The sequence below is a fragment of the Anas platyrhynchos genome, chromosome 2, assembly GCF_047663525.1.
Source record: "Anas platyrhynchos isolate ZD024472 breed Pekin duck chromosome 2, IASCAAS_PekinDuck_T2T, whole genome shotgun sequence".
In the NCBI taxonomy this organism is placed as follows: Eukaryota; Metazoa; Chordata; class Aves; order Anseriformes; family Anatidae; genus Anas; species Anas platyrhynchos.
Genome location: NC_092588.1, coordinates 140,942,058 through 140,959,165, shown reverse-complemented (window position 1 = coordinate 140,959,165; position 17,108 = coordinate 140,942,058). Strand labels below are relative to the sequence as shown.

Genomic DNA, 17,108 nt, shown 5'->3' with positions numbered 1-17,108 from the left:
TAATGACAACAAGAATGTTTACAGAACGAAGCGATGCTGGCTTTCATTCACTGGAAAATCAACTTTGCCAGTAAAAAATGACTTAAATATATACACAAGATTTTACATTAATATAAATATTATATTATACTGATGCAAGTATACTTTAGTTTATAATATACATTTAGCAGAAATAACTCTGTGTTGTAAAATAAATGTTAATGTACCTTGAAAAGTAAAGCCCTGTGGTAAAATGTCCCTTTTTTAACTTTCCCAATAGGCACAACATTGGATTTCAGTTCATATTCTATTTCACTTATATGAAGTTCCCAGCTGAAGTCATGTAGTTTTTCTTTTTCGATTGCACCACCCATCTTGTCTGCAACAAACCTGCAACAAATTTACAATTACAACAATTAAATCTATAATGTTTCTTGAATTTATTACAAAAATGCATCAGCAAAATGAAATGTACAGAAACAGCAAGATAATCATATATAAAACATTAATACTGTCTCTACGTGTGCTTGAATTGTTTTATACAGCAGCTGGTATTTTACATATGCTCGCTATTAAATCCAGATAAACCTAACTCAGGTCATTCACATTTGTCACAGACCTAAGCCAAGGTGCAGCAGCTGCCAGCGATTCTGGAGATGTCTGATGTAGGAACCAACTACTCAGAGAAAATCATCAATAAAAGTGAATTTATTGAAGAAGTGGTTCAGAAGCTAATGTTCATCTTCACAGCTAGTGGATTATGTGAGCTATACATGTATACTACAATCCTTAGCCCTAGCATTCATTTGAAGTAATAATAAAGACATGAGAATAAATATGACCAAAATAAAGGTAATGATCCCAACACAGGAAAGCAATGATATCCAGAAAGGGTACTTCAACCTCTACATGTGTTTTCTTACATCAAAGCCAACATCTGGGGGCAAGGGGCTGTCTTTATCCATAAAAGAGAATAGCTCCATCAAAGAAAGAGAAGATCAGAATTCACAATCTGTGCAAACACTGCCCAAAACAGTGCCTTTGGGGTGATTGTGCACAGATAGGATCAACCCCCAATCTGTAAGTCCCTGGCTCCTCTTACCCACACCTTCACCCTGTGCAGCTCCTGTATGTAAAGACCTTCATTCCTCACGGTGTCCTCAGACACAGACATGGGTGTTACTGAGGGCTGTAACTCCAGACAAAGTGTTGCAGAGCTGACATGGGAATCTGAGGCCATTGCCTCAGACCAGGAGAAAACCTGCACCACCACATCTCTATTAACTCTCTGTGCGCAGGTTCTGGCTTCAGTAAATGCGAGGCACTAGCAGGGGCCTTATTTCTAAAAATCTAGGGCCTACAGAGGTGCCGGTACCAACAGCATGGGCACAGGGAGCTGAGGTGACTGGATGTGATATCCTTAACCTGGGAATTAGTGGGTGAGCCTGAAGAAGTGAGGGGCTCCAAGCACTCATCTGCACTGCTTGTGCCTGCAGCCAGCCCTCAATAAAGGGAACAAAGCTTCCCAAGCCTGCATGCACACCACTCCCATGCATGCACAACAAGGTGCTGTGCTTGTTTAAAGGGGTGCAGCCAGCACCACAGCATGTCCCCTAATCCACGCCGGCTCCCGCCCAGCAAGCAACAGCAGGGACCCTGCCCAAGCTGCTGGGGGCTCCATCAGCTGCCCCCTCCTTCCCCTCCCATTCAGCTCACGCCACCCAGGCAGCCACTGAAAATGCCACATGCGTATAAAAATCCCCACAGAAAATATACTACTTCCGTTCCTGATGATTTTTTTTCACTGGGTTGTGTATTTGCAAATATTTCATTGGTGTGTGTGAAGAGCGGACTTGAAAGAGTATTTTACGGATTCCACCTTGAGGAAGGCAGCGTAATTTATACACAGCTGGATAGTTAAGGATGAATACCTGTCTTGTCAAATTTTGCAATCAATGGAAAAGTCATTCCTCATATCATAGCAGACCACTTCATTAAAAATGAAGGTTAGTAGAAGAAACAAATTCTGAGACTCAGCGGGATCTGACGCCAAACTCTCCAGATTCAGGAGGCAGCCAGGAAACTGGTGAGATAGTAAAGGTTAAACTGAGGAGAAGATGAAAGCAGCCACACTGCTTGGAGATGACAGTGATTGGTGCCCAGGCCGAGCAGTCGGGGTAACTAATGAATCACACATTGATAACAACGGTCTGTGCACACATCAGTGTGATCTTCTGCTGCTATTTAACCATCGGGATGTTAATTACAGCAGCACCTAAAAACTACATTAAAAAAATGTCTTGTGCTTTTGGGTCTACAGAAAAACAAACAAACAAACAAAAAACAGAGTTTTGTCGCAGGCCCCAGCTGGGCCCAAGCCCCAGGAGAGCCAGGCCCTCCAGCCTCTGCCCACCATGGGCTACAGCGAGGCTGGCACATTCCCCAGATGTGAACGGCTGCTGTGCTGTCTCAGCTACTGGGAAGGCCTACATGTGCTGCCGTGAAGTGCCGGTGAAGGTATAGGAAGGAAGAAATGGAGAGGAAAAGAGCTGTCTGGGGAAGGTCCAGGCAGAAGGTCACAAAGGCCTCTCAACACCTGACAATCATAGGGCTGCCTAAAAGTAAATGCAAACTGTATAAAGTTCCAGGTGCAAGGAACTAAAAGGACATCTCCTGGGAATCTGGACTTTCTCCTGCAGAGCACTGAATTTTTGCATTTCAGTCAGTTTTTCAATCCTCATCCAAAACTCACTGGAGTCAACAGAAGTGCTCATGGCACTCCTGTTTGTGCTGGGCCATACCCAAGTAGCAGTGACAAAAGAATGGCTTTATGTGCTTCCTTCTAGTCCTTTGTTTTAAAATTCAGGGGAGGAAAAAAGCATTAATTACTGATGTTGGATTGCTGTTCAACAATATTCAGGGTATTATCACAGCAAAGATCACAACCAAGAATAAAGGCAACCTGAATTATCACAAAATAGGTGGAATGTGAGGAGGAATGGAAGTGGACTTAGTTCATGAAACAAGTTCTCTAATAACATTGGGCCAAAGCTGATCTGGATTCCAAGTAAAGATGAGAAATATAAACTGAAAAATGTTGTCCTGCGATGAGAAAGCTAGTATTCTACCAAATGAACATATCAGCATTACTTACGGAAATATAATTTGGTACTCACTGTGCAAGAGCCACAACCTGTTCCCGCGTAGTAGTGAGTGGTAGGATTGTTTTAGAAGCATCATTAATATAATCCAGTAAAACGAAGTCAGGTGGTGGTTGCCATTGTGCATTTTCTTGATTTATTTCATCCTGGACTTTGGATATAACCTGAGTAACATCTATCATTTTTTCCTCTTCTTTTTTCCCCTTCCCTTTTCTTATATAGAAAACAATGTACAGTTATTTAGAGTACTGTAATCTCTGAAGTCCAAATCCTGAACAGGTACCATAACCAAATAGCAGAAGTATAACTTAAATGCTTGTTTTGCTTAGATAAAATACTGTGCATTTCACAGCTTTCATAGCAACTACAAAATCAGTATCTTACCAGGAGTATCATTAAAATCTATACAATCAGACAGCTTAGGATTTTTCATTTCTGGGAACAAGCAGAATTTGTGTTTTGTAAGCATCATGTCTTTTTTCAACATAGGTTTTGAGTAATTCTAGTGGGAAATATGACAAAATGTCTTCTATTTCTTTAACGGGACTGGCTTTTTTAAAGAAAAATAAAAATCCAGAATATTTCCAATATTCTTGGAAGGAAAAGAAAGAAAGGGCCACCAGAGAGTAGTGTGCTTGAGGGCACAATATCATTACTGTATGGTCTTCAAATTATTCTTAAAATTTTTACAATGTACAGCACTCTTAAGAAGGTATTGTACAAATCAGAAAGGCATATACCATTATCAGAAGTCTAATTCAAGCAATTTGTCTTTAGACTACTTTTCAAACTTTTCTTTTACCTATTGAGATTCATCATATTCACAAAAAGACCTTTTCATAGATTTTATAAAGCACATTTTTTAGAAGGACAACCAATTAAGATTTAATCTTCAAATTATAGAAAATTCACCACCCTGTTAAATAAACTGTTCTGGTTATTAATTATACTTACACTTAGAAAAGGAGACAAACTGTTTTCCTTATCTAATTTGACTCTATCTAACTCCAGCTAGGGAACCTTATAAAGGCAGATTAAACCACTACCTACTTGTCCACTTATAGAGGTAGGCATAATGCTTGAGAATAACCTGTTAAAAACAACAACAAAATGAACTACTCCCACCTCTCTGATGTCTGATTTGGCAAGTTTTCAAAATGACAGACTTCTATAGATAGTATAATTCTTGTTCCTTGACCTTTTTGTTCCTCTTTTTCTCCCCAGCTCTTCCCTTTTGTAGACCCAATATTTTACCTTCCCAATGAAAACTGCACTGCTAAGTGGTTGCACTCTTTGCAAATGCAGAGGAGCATAGAAAAGGAGAACTAATGGCAATTAATAGTCTCCAAGCTATTAGGATTCCTGCTATAAGTTCAGTCCAAATGTCCTGCAACACCAGAGAATCAGTGTGAGGAAGATGGCAGCCAATGCACTGTTCTACCACCAAAAGACAGCCATGACGCCTATTTTCTTTCCTTTTTTGCATAACTTAACCTCTCATCTGTCTTTCAAAATGGAGTAAATGAGCATTGGAAAGTATTTCCTCAAATGCTCTACGAGAACATAGTGTGGAAGAAATACACATATATCAGTCTACATTAAAGATAACATTTTAGCTCAGTCATTGTGTATATCAGATACACAACTGTTTGATCAAAAATGTTGCTATCTGTCTATGCAAATATATGTCAAACTATCAACTAGGCACTTCCTCTACATCTAATTCAAACACTTCCAGCAGACAATTATAACTCTCGTTTCTCTTAGCTTTCAACTACAGTTTATATAAACTAGTATCACTTTTCAAAAACAATGGTTTTAAACTGTGTTCAGTGGTACTCTGCAAAATAATGATGAACAAAAATGTATGATCAAAGGAAAAAAATATCTAGAAAAAAGTCTAAGCATGTTCAAGACTTGGAGTCAGCTATTGACCTTCAAGTAACTCCCATATATCTCACAAATTAATAGTAATAATGGTGTATGAATTATGGATTCAAAATGAATGACAATGGGGTTATAAATCATACAACTTGATCATGACATTCAAAAGCAATTATTTCATACTTGAAGAAAGAAGGCTTTGTATCCCTGCAAGTTTACTACGGGGAAATGGAGCCAGGCATTTGTTTTTTCCTATTTTTTTTTCTTGCTTTCTGGAACAGTTATGATCGCTAACAATGCAGTCACTTACTGTGTAATTGACATAAATTACATTAAAAAGCAACTATCTAAGGGTATCCTCACCTTACACAATAATAAACAAATACACGATCTTGTCAGAACAGCTCTGTACTTTGAGACTATGCAAAATGCTCTAAGTCTCCAGAGCTTCTTCTGAAATGAAGAAATCCCCCACAAGTGCACAGCAAATATCATTGGCTTGATCTCTCCCCATCTCTCCTGCTGTATTTAAGTAAACTGGCATATGCTTAGTGTGTCATGGCCAAAACATGCTGAGCATCAGGAGGACCTTCCAAATGAGCAGAAGTTAGAATAGGCCCAGTTGGACACTCACGATGCAGAATTTATTCTTTTGCATCCCGAAATAGGAACCTTCCACAATGTGATTCATTTCAGGTATTTAATATGAAATTGTTTAAACTGAATTCCAGAAGTGCTCGCAGCACAAATAACCAGCCAAATGTAAATGCTGTCCTGTAGCTCAATAACTTTTGGCTAGATTAATCTCACAATTTGGATCCTGGTTCAAAGTCAGAACCTCAACTCTTCACCTTCAGTAGCTATTACCTGTCAAAAATTTGTACTGCAGTTCTGAATGAACCTATACACACACAATTCAGAATGTAATACCTTGAGCCTTTTTCTCTACTGCTACTTTTGCTGAACGAAGATCTCCTTCCAGGTGGCTCCTGCTTTTCCTCTACTGGAGATACCAGTAAGCTATTGAGAACACAAAGCAAGGTCAGTTCCCATTTTCTCTCGTCTTTCTTACCGCAAATTTCACCTCTCACACACACACAGATACATACATACACAGAAATATATAAACAGTGTAAGAAATCAACAATTCTATTAATTAAGGGTCTGTATAGACAGTAGCATATCATAGTTCATGGATGAGCTTCAAGCCAAAAATTGCAAACGCAGTACCTCAGTTCCTATGACAGACACTCTTTACTCAAACCCTGCATTTTGTTATGCATTTTATTAGCATTTTGTAATGTCATCACTCACTAGAATTCACAGCCCTGAGATAGAGCCAAGAACCCCTGTACCACAAAACAAGGAGAATTTGGAAGTCAGGACTGGGTCCCACAGAAACCAGCATGATGCACGGTTGGCTGCCTAAGTGAGCTAACAGGAAAGCTGAGTAGAGTTTTAGGCTGCATCACATTACTCTCAAGGATTAGATACCATCCCTTTGTTTGCAAGGAGGCTGTATTTGGACTGGTTTTGCTCTTCTGAACAATCCTCTGGAACTAGGTGTGTTCTCCTGCCTTCTCTAAAAGGCACCCTTGTGGTGATGACTGTGCTGCTGTTTTACATGGAGTTCACCGGTTGAGCTGGAAGACCATGGTCCAGTTTTCTTTTCCACAGGAACAAGCTCAGGGTTAAATATTTTATATTAAAAGTCATTATGACTGGGACTAGAACTTCAGTCTCGGCTCTGTCAGATAAATGTCCTAACAGCTGAAGCAGAAAGCGCTGTTCATTAAGCTTCATCATTAGTGAAGCTAGTGAAGCTACAATGAAACAGAGTAAGACTGCTAAACCCCAAGCACCCTATGATCAATGTGCAGGTGGGAGGGGTAGGCTTAAATCCTCTTTCTGTACAGAAAGGAAATGAAGTTTACCACAACATTAGAGATTCAGACCTATTTGGTACCAGCAGACATGCCCATCAGATCAGTCCCACAAAAAAGCCTGCTAGGGCTGTACCTACTGAATTGTACGGATTGGAGGGAGCCTTGCAAGTATGAGGCATTTTTAGCCTCATTGCTGTCAAAACTGGGACAGTATTGAACACATCCTTTTCTGCTTTTAGTCAGGAATTTCACTGGAAGACTTTTTATCTAGAAATAAGGATGGATGTAGGCAGTATAGGAACTTTTTGTAGGTGTATGTTCTAAATTGAGAAAGAACTACCCTCATTTCCCTGTGTCTTGGCTGTCAAGCTGTAACATAATTGCATTTCACTGTCTCCTAAGGATACTGAAAGGAAAAAACAGCCAAATAAATGGGAGATGTTCTAATACAGTATGGGGAGGACAAATAACTACTAAGATAGACAAAGGAAGATTAGTGCAATTAGGATGTGAAAGAAAGACTCTAAAAACATATTTAACATTGTATTTGAGCTATTGTACTCTGTTAGGAAACTCTTCATCACTATTTTCAACCAGAATTCTATTTCCAATGGTAGCACAATAATAGAACATTGACAACTAGTAAATCTTAAGACCATACCTTGATTTTTCTCTACTGCTTTTTCTTGAAACAGGTGACAAGGTAGTCTGTTCATAAGATGAATTTTGTGGCTTTTCCTCTACTGCAAGGACACTGAAATGGAGCAAGATGTTTTTGCATTATTATTTGTAGAGATTGTATAGTACGTTAAGCTATGAAAATAGAGCTTTGATTTTAAAGGACAGTAAATATATTCATAAGCAATATATAACTGGAAGGAATAACATAGCAACTAATAAACCTGGTATTGATTCAGGGATCAGAAATGAAATATGGGATACCAATGATGGACACAAAAGTAACTGTAGAGTAAGATTGCTGCCAAGGTGCAAAGGCAATAAGCTGTATCGAGTCAAAGAAAAGAAAACCTGATAGTTAAAGACAAGCTTAGGGATTGACAAAGAGCATGGAAGGTTAACTTGTCATAGATATTCTCAGACATCTTTATGGTGTCATATACAAGCTTAAAAGGAAAGCTAATGACACTGTAAACCAAATATGTGATGTGTTGACAGAGAAGATGATTTTGGACTTGCAAAATACTGGTAGAGCATTCTTTGATCTCTGAGACTGTTTATAGGAAACGAGTCCCAGTTAAACAAGCTCAATACCAACTTCCTGCATTCAAATCTAAGAAGATTTGTTAGGTTGGCTTCAACTTAAACATAGAAGAAATAGACATAGGTTCTCTATCAAGCCTGAAAGCTTTGGACAGCCTCTTGGGACATTATGCTTAAAATTCCATGCATTTGTCTGTACAAGAAGACCATTAAATCACAGATTTCATTGTTGCTTGTTGACATTCAGCTTCAACAACATTATTATTACAGCAGATGACAAGCTTTGTTATAACTAATAAAATAACTGGTGTCCCATCATCAGAAATCAAAGGGTGTTAAATGAATGAGTCTTCATGGCTAAGTTTTCTAACGAAAAGTAGACTGACTCAAGTGAATGAATCTTTTCTATCTAGCGGGAAAAAAAGTTATTTTCCAAAAACCTATTTTATAAAATACAAATCTTTTGCCTTTTAGGACATGTAGCACAGTGCTAGGATTAAAACAGATCTCTCACAATACCAACTATATAGTAGTTTCATATTGGAAGCAGTGGAAATGATAGAAAAATGAGTTATTGCAATAAACGTTGGTAGATCAAACATGACTTACTCTTCTTGTGGTTTAGCATTAATGAAGATTGTGGCCCTACGGTCAGTAAGTTCTTGCATACTCAGTTCCTCCAAAGATAAAAGTTTAATTCCAGGTTTTATCTGCAAGAAAATTAAAATAAAAGGTAAGGCGTTCTGCTCAGTTAAAGATGAAGACAAAAAATATCTTAAAAAGGTATATAAAGAGTCAATCTTTAACAGAAGACTTACATGAGAACTTATAAAACCTGTTCAAAATATATGAAATCAGTTTCTTCCATTTTCACATTTACTCCATTTCTAACTTGTAATATAACTTGTAATTATTGTCATTATGTCATTGTAAAATCTAGGATAAGGAAATGTTCCTGCCTCTGAAGATTTTACAATTTACGATGAAATTTTCAAAAGCAACCAAATGCTTTGGAAGCATGCCTTTCACTGATTTTCAGTAAGAATAGTATTTCTAATTCATCTGGGCATTTTGAAAAGCATTTCTTTGATTTAAACTGAACAGAGCAGTAATTGGGGATACAGAGTGGGGTCAGTCTTTATATATAAACAGTGCTTCGTGAAAGAAAGGGTCATGACCAAGGTGAAAATACGAACCCTTCTTTATGTAAAAATAAATAAACTAGAAGTCTACAGGGTCATTCAGTGTCAGGTTAGTATTAAGTATACTGCAGTGAAAGAGACCAGAAGAACTGAGGTCTGAGAAAGGCTCTGGAAAGGAACTAGGAGCAACACTGCTTACACAGGATTGGGAAGAAGACTGCAACTGGAAAATAGTATGAAGATGATGAGATTTTACCCATGAGGAAAGATAATCAAAAGAAATTAGTATAAAAGCTGGAAAACTGCAGGACAAGAAAACACACCAAGGTATTTTAGGTAGTCAGACTCTAGCTTTTGCTACAGACCTCTTACTTTTGCTAAACTGAGAGGACAATTTTACTCTTTCTAAGTAGAGTAATTTAAAGTAGCTTACCTGACCATAATCATAGAATCCATCAGTAATGATATTACTTGATGATAAATAACCCATCTGGCTGTACTTTTGGGAAAGATTGTTATCAAGTAGTTTTTCCAAAGCAGCTTCACTGAAGTTATTTTTGCGCCCTGTTGACAGATTAATTTCTTCTAGGATGTCTAAAGCACTGTTAAACAAAATACAATAGCTCATCATTAAGTAACCATTAATTGCTATTACACAGTTCAGAGTTAGCGTTACAAAGGCTAAGGTACAGATTCATTTCCAGCTGGTAGCCTGGTGTCCTCTGGGCCAGCAAGGAGCTGGCTGTGCTACACTGAATTCTTTCTCTAGAGGAGAAAAATGCCTTGTGGTGCCAAAAGTAAAAGGAATTCCTTTTGGCAGTTAAACAGTTACATAAAGAAAAGCTGACAGGATACCACAACGTTTTATCAGAAAGATGCTGGGTACCACAGAGAACTGGAAAAAAAAAGAGAAATGTCAGAGTAAAAGGAATAATATTCAGAACTGACCGTACAATACATTGGCAGATTCCAGTTCAGTATTATGCAAGGAGTGAATACTGGTTTAGGGCTGTTCCTGTGCTTGGGGAAGGGGAATTAGGCAGAGATGTGCTGAACTCAGTTTAGCACACGAGCACAAGCAGTTATATCAGCACAACCAGGCTGGCAGTGCTTTTGCAGCATGGAAATAGAAACAAATAATCACAGGGGGATGCTGGAGGACAGGGATTCATTCCTTGGTGCTGAAACCCACAGACTGACAGCTTCTGACCTGAGAAACTCAGGAAAAGCTCACTAAGAAGGAGTAAGGAGGAAGCTTAATCAGGAGAAAATAACATAGTGCAGTTTTGGAAATATTTAGGAAAAAACAATGGAAGAAAGAGGGAGATACGTTTGAGTATGTAAGTGCACACTTACTCAAACACATGCATGTGCATATATGCACATGCAGACATTCTTCACATCCAAAGGAATAAATTTAATACAAAATGAACTCCACATTTATACTGCCTGTTTCTCTCTCTGAACTACACAGGCAGCCTCAGCTGTGGATGTTTTACAGGGTAGACTTCTGAAGGTATGTCAGAAGAAATCCAGAGATAAGTTTTGCAGACAAGGCAAGTGACAACCGTCTGTTTTAGAAGAAAGCACTGGGAGAAAACTGTGGAACAACCATCAGGCTATTTGTCATAAAAGAAATTTCAACAAGATCAGGCAATCAGCAAGTAAGCTAATGCAGGGAAGAAATTTCAAGTGGAAAAAGGGTAAAGAAAAGTCTAATGAGTACAGCAATGTCTAAGACATGACATTAGAGGCACATTTGCACATTAGTCTCATCTGGAGGAAAGAGAAGACAAAAAGGGACAAACACAGAAGCACCAAATATTCTGCGACAATCTGAAAACCAAAAAAGGACTCATGCAGAAATGGAAACCCGGACGCTTCCAACAGGGAAGAAAAAGTAAGGTGCAAAACCAAAAAACCCGCAGGCAAATTGAGATACAACTATTCAGGGACCTGAAACAAAAATAAATGGTTCATATGCTACGAGTCAGAGAGGAAAATGTAGGCCTATTACTCAATGTGGGAAGAAAACTCATAACAGATGGCACAGAAAAGACTGAAGTGTCTGCTGCCTTTTTTGCTTCAGTTTTGATATAATGGTTGCAAGCAGATGCCTAGCAGCAATATTAACAAGGAGGTAAAAACAGTAGGCTTAGCATGTCTAGAGTAAGCCGGAGAAGACAAAGTTTGTAACGCAGAAGACTTTCCCCATAGTACACTATGAAACAGCAAAAGCAAGCTCTGAGCTCTTTATAATTATCTTTGAAAATTTAGGGAGGACAGGCTGGGAGCCAGAAGAGTGGAGAAGGGCAAAGAGGCAAAGACACTACCTAGATTTAAAAAGGAAAACCAAGGAAATGATGGAGATCATTCAGCCAAATTTCAGTCTCCAGAGGACACCGTATCAAATTATTAAATAATCAGTTTGCAAGCAAGCAAGAGATAAGGTGTTAAGAAATAGCCATTATGTATTTGTCAAGAACAAATCATGTAAAGCCAATCTAATCCTTTCTGTGATGGGGTAACTGACTTAATGTATAGGTGCAAGACGTAGATGCAAGATATGTCTTGACTTTGAGCTATGTTTTGACTTTAATAAGTCTTTTCAAATATTCCTATTTGAATACTCATGAGCAAGTCAGGGAAATATGATCTACATGAAAATAACATGAAGTAGTGCCTGACTGGTTGAAAAACTATGCTTAATGTATTATTATCAATAATATGCTGTCAAACTGGAAGGACACATAAATTAGAGTCCTACTCTGATACTGTCACAAAGAAAGGATTAAATAAGAACAGTGCTCTATGCAAGATAGGGAAAATAATTACTGAGTTTTATTTGATGGTGGTATGACCTCAGCTGAAGTACCTCATCCAGGCTGGGAGACAGCACTTCAACATGGCATAAATAAATGAGGGAAATTCAGAGGTGTGTGACAAAATGATACCAGATTTCAAAACAATCTTCAATGTTTTTACTTTGTCATGAAAAGGAAATTGAGAAAGGGCCAGGGAACATGAGAAAATTCAGTAAGTTAAAAAAGCAAACAAACTGCTATAAAAAGGTGGTTATTCAATCCTACTGAAATTAGGACAAGATGCAATTGGATGGAATTACCACAAGGGACATTCAGAATTTGAAAAACCCTTCTAATTGCAAGGATACTTCAGCACCCAAACAGGTTACCTCAGGATGTTACAAAACCCCTTTATAATTGATATTTACAATTGCACTGAGCGAGCAAAAAAATTTCAGTGCACCTGACTCAGTTCCAGGGAGCACACAGATAGCATCCCCTTTGAGGGCGGACCTACATTTTTAAGGTGAATGCAGAATTCCCTGACAGACGGGTTGCAAGGAGCTGTGCAGTAACCAGAGGAGTGTCCAGCAGAGGGAGCAGGGCAATTACATATATTTTACTCTAACAATAAAAGAGTCACCCCGTATAACAGACCTGTGACATAATTCTTACAGCTAAAACAGCTTTTCTAATTCAGATATTAATATATGGATCTTGGAGTTTCTAAGAAGGAATAGAACTGATTCTCTTTTACATGGCAGTTCAGCAAGCCAGCAGCTAACCCGACAAACAATTTGCTGTGCATTGAACTTAGCCTGAAACCTTAATTTCAATTTCATATATATGAGGCACTCGCAGTCCCTAATTTTAATGGATATAAGCACATCTTTGATATAAAGCCTAACTCAGTCACAGGAACAATAAACACTTTTATAACTCTAGACAGTTCTTTCTTCAGACTTGCATTTTTTCTTAAGATTTCTGTTACTTTAAATCAGTGCCATTTCAGCTGTAACATTGGTAGTACAAAAGTAGTTTCTGCTTGCCAAAAAGCATAGCTTATCTTTGTCGTTCTGCTATAACTGCATAAAGACCAACTTAACAGAGTTCTCTCATTAAAATCTTCCCTCTGCCCCTTGATACTATTTCTACTCACCCCAGCCTGCACAGTTCGACAGCGGTGAGTTCATCACTTGCACAGACCATAACAGCCCAACAGGCATTTCTTCTGACTTCTTTGTTTTTGGAATGCAGCAGCTCAACAAGTGGTCCCAGTCCACCTGCATTTCTTAACTACAAAAAACACAAAGACATCGCTGCTGACACAACTCATTTATTCCATCCCAGCAAGAACAGCCTATCAAATTCTCCATCCAAAGCACTCAAGCCTTGTAGACAAGCATGGCTGGGCTGGCAGAAAGACATTTATAGGAATTCTCTGCTCCTGTGAACCTTGTGCAGGCTGGAGCTGAAGAGAGCTTCGGAGTGGTTCAAGACCCACATCTCTTCTGGCTCTGGCTTGCTTTTCAGTTATTAGGTTGCGGTGCAGAAACTGAAAAGACCATGCAACCCAAGACTGCCATGGAGAGTTATCCAGCTCTTTTCTGCATTCTGCTGCCTCCTAGCAACTAATTTACATCACAAAATATTTGAATTTGTATTGTACTGTATGCATGACAATCTTATTAACATCCTATTCTCTTGTGTGCCACAGTATCTTTCCTATACATGCTGGAGGAAATATTGCTCATTTGGATTTCTGAAGAGAAAAACATTTTAAGAACAGTGAAAGAGGTAGATTGATTATCTATGCCCCTTATTCATGTCCTAATTAACAGCTTTGACCCTTGAGAAATCTCTAGCTTATGATCTATGAATGCACACAGCACCATCCTTATTTATGAAAAGAAAATAATATGACCATTGATAAACAGTGAAAAGTTCAACTTGCTGGATGCTACTGATCAAGGGATTAATTATATTTTGAATTTTGTTTGTATTACATTTACTCCACTCGCATCCAGTATCTCATAAATCAAAGTCAGGCATTGCCATTTGGGCCTTAAAAGCAGACAGCAATAAAACACTGAGGGAGAGTAAAGAGAACTTCTCATCTTCAAAATACAGCCTTCAGTTGCAGCTGAAAGAGTTGCAGAAAGAAACCTTCATGTTTAAGGCCCGTAAACATAGATTAAGATATAGCTACAGCTGAAGCTTCACTGGAATCTGTATAGCATGAATTTGTGCAAGCTTGGTAAGTGTGACACAAACCTCAGGATTCAAAACTGTTATAAACAACCGAGGCCTTGAAGAGGGCTTTTACCTCAGCTCTGGCATCAGCATCACAACCCAAGGCAGCCACAAGGAGCACAGCTCTGCTTTGCACTTGGCTGTTGGTTGAGCGCAGCGGCTCCGCGAGCGCACTCATGGCCCCGTGGCTCTGAATGCTTAGGCGTAAGGGTTCTTGCATGGCCATGTTTGTCAGCACTGCAGCAGCATTAGCAACAGCTCCATCCCTCTGAGCATTCAGGGTTTTTACTAGTGGCTCAATTCCTTCAGCCTCAGCAACTGTGCTAGTAAAATAAAGAAGAAAAAAATCTTGGTTATTTTAGGACCATTTTTTCCTCTTAGTGTGTTACGTGTACCAACTAAATTAGCCCTACGTTTCAAGAAGAACTTAAATTTTTGCTTACCTGCAATAAATTGAAAGAGTGATGTTTATATCCAAATTACAATCTGAAATTGAAACTAAAAACTGCATTGTGAAAGCCCTCCTTCTGATGCCTTCCCTAGATCTGACCCACAGTGTGAAGCTCAAGAGGCACAACCTAGGCAGGCAAACCAAGTCACACACCCATGGATTCTTTCTGAGGTTTTGAATGTTGTGCATCTTTTCAAAGATGCTGAAATTCTCTATCTTTAGTTCCAGCCAAATGCTTCTTCAGAGTCTTATCAGCCTTCCTTATAATAATTCTAGCACATTTTCTAATGAGGATTTTAGTGCACAGAGTATCACGTTGCTGCTCTTTTTGCTGTCTCCTTAAATTTCCATGCTAGGATATGTGGGTGGCATAAACACAGCACAGCAAGCTTCTGCCACTCTTACTGAGTAGGTCTACGTGGTGCGGTTCAGTGCAATGTAGAAATTACCGAGCTGGCTTTGTACAAGCTGATTTAGACGGGAGTACAGCAGACACATCAGCACCAAGCTCAGGGCTGGCTATGACTGTGGCTCCACATCACCAGGAGACCCAGCTTAAATATTCCCTCTGCCCCCAGATGACCACTGCAGCCCGTGGCTGAAGGCTGCTGTTGCAGCCACGTTTTAAGCAGCAAATAAAATGGGGAAGAGCGCTGGGGTTTTTGTAAGGACCCCTTCGTAGAGCTAGGTAGGAGAACAGGCAGGCTGAAGCAGCAGTAGTGAGGAGGCGGTACCTTTAGGAAGGAGGCAGCAGAAGGTGCAGGCAGCTGCACTACTGGAAGATGCGTTTGGAGGGCTTAAATGTGACGTGCTGCAGAACTAATAGTCACGTGTGGCTACGGCTCAGTCCCAGCAGAGGGAACTGGCCTATAAGCACCTCATCTTAGCACTGCTGTTCTGCTTCTGGCAGTCACCTGAAGAGTGCCTTTTTTTAAAAAAAGAAAATCAACCTCATATTTAATACCCAAGATAAATAATATATTCAAAAGCAGCTGGTGACGTGGCTTATAATGACAGTAAATTCTTGACTACAACTGATGCAGACCCTGAAGAGAGAACCTGGATCTGGCTGAGGGGAAACTACCATGCTCTGACAAATGTGAATCTGCCGTGCTGAACAGGCACACGCTCCTGTTACCACCTCATTATGTATTCCTTGGATTCCTTGCCACAGGCAAAAGAGACTGCTGGTACAAATAGAGTTTACTTTCTTCAAACACTGTAAGATATTCCATAACTTCAGACTCTTGTTAACCTTCTTGCCAAGGCTTTGCTTTCTGCTCAAGAACAGGCACTTATTTCTTTGCCTGCATCATCTTACCTCTATATCATCTTACGTTCATTTCAGGGGTATTCTTTCCAACGTTACTATAAACCAGCATGCTATAAAAATTGAATTGTCTTCCTTCTGGGTTTGTATATAAAATTTGATCAAATGATTTGAGGCATATGTCGAATTTACTGTCTGCTCTTCGTAATTTTACATTGGGCTCATCTGTTTGTTAAACAAAAGTTGGCAATATTGTTAGCAAAGGAAATGCACAGATGGCAATTTGAATTTCCCTTGCAACTGCTTTTTTCATACCACCTCTTTAGTACATTTTTCCTATATCAAAAACTTAACAAACTCCCCCACCTCTATCCAAGCATATCTGAGCTCTTGAAGCACAGAAGAGCACGCAGTCTTTATAAGCTTTGCTGACTTCCTGGCAACACGTTAAGAGGAGAAATCTGGATGTGAAAAATCTTTTACTGGAACAGCTTCTTACCAAAAATCTAATTAATCTTTTGGTAAATTTTACAATTACAAAGTAAACACAAGCATAAAAGTATAGCATAGGCAAGAAAGAGCTACACTCTCAAAGACCGTCAAGGCATTGATAAAACAAAAACACCTCAGGGATGCTGGTGGTCACTCACTTCTGCAAAGGAGATACAAAGCAGAGTACATGGCAAGCCCTGCCATATAATCGCATTACATGGCAACATAATGCAGATCTTACTGTGAACTGATCTTAGGGTAAGTATCTCCAAACCACGCTTGCAGAGAGGGGGGATGCAGATACTCCTGCGCAGACCTGGAATGAATCAGTAGAGATCAGCAGGGTTTCTTGGGTTGATCTCTGAACCTTGGCTCCAAGGTGGTGGCAGCTGCAGGCAGGGCTCGAAGACGTGTATAAGGAAGGCTGTCAGGCAAGTGGCAGTCCCCAGTATGGAAAAACATGCAAAAGGCAGCAATCCAGGGACTGACATTGTGTAGGGTTATTAGCTGGGGTGCAGTGTAAAGGTATAGGGCCAGTTTGGTGTTGGCTAACTAATCCTCCTGG

The 17,108-nt window shown here is 39.3% G+C and overlaps 1 protein-coding gene across 12 annotated transcripts in view; it reads right to left on the bottom strand.

Moving 5' to 3' along the window:
- The window catches only part of ARMC3 (armadillo repeat containing 3), a 61,694-nt gene that overhangs the window by 1,422 nt on the left and 43,164 nt on the right, over nucleotides 1–17,108 (bottom strand). For all 12 annotated transcript variants that reach the window (XM_021279286.4, XM_038175302.2, XM_072033697.1 and 9 more), the window contains 8 exons: nucleotides 14,404–14,653; nucleotides 13,237–13,373; nucleotides 9,707–9,875; nucleotides 8,741–8,841; nucleotides 7,572–7,664; nucleotides 5,955–6,044; nucleotides 3,156–3,353; nucleotides 207–369 (listed from right to left, as the gene is read on the bottom strand). In XM_021279286.4, coding sequence (XP_021134961.4) covers nucleotides 207–369; nucleotides 3,156–3,353; nucleotides 5,955–6,044; nucleotides 7,572–7,664; nucleotides 8,741–8,841; nucleotides 9,707–9,875; nucleotides 13,237–13,373; nucleotides 14,404–14,653 — 1,201 coding nt within the window. The remainder of the gene's footprint in view (nucleotides 1–206; nucleotides 370–3,155; nucleotides 3,354–5,954; nucleotides 6,045–7,571; nucleotides 7,665–8,740; nucleotides 8,842–9,706; nucleotides 9,876–13,236; nucleotides 13,374–14,403; nucleotides 14,654–17,108) is intronic.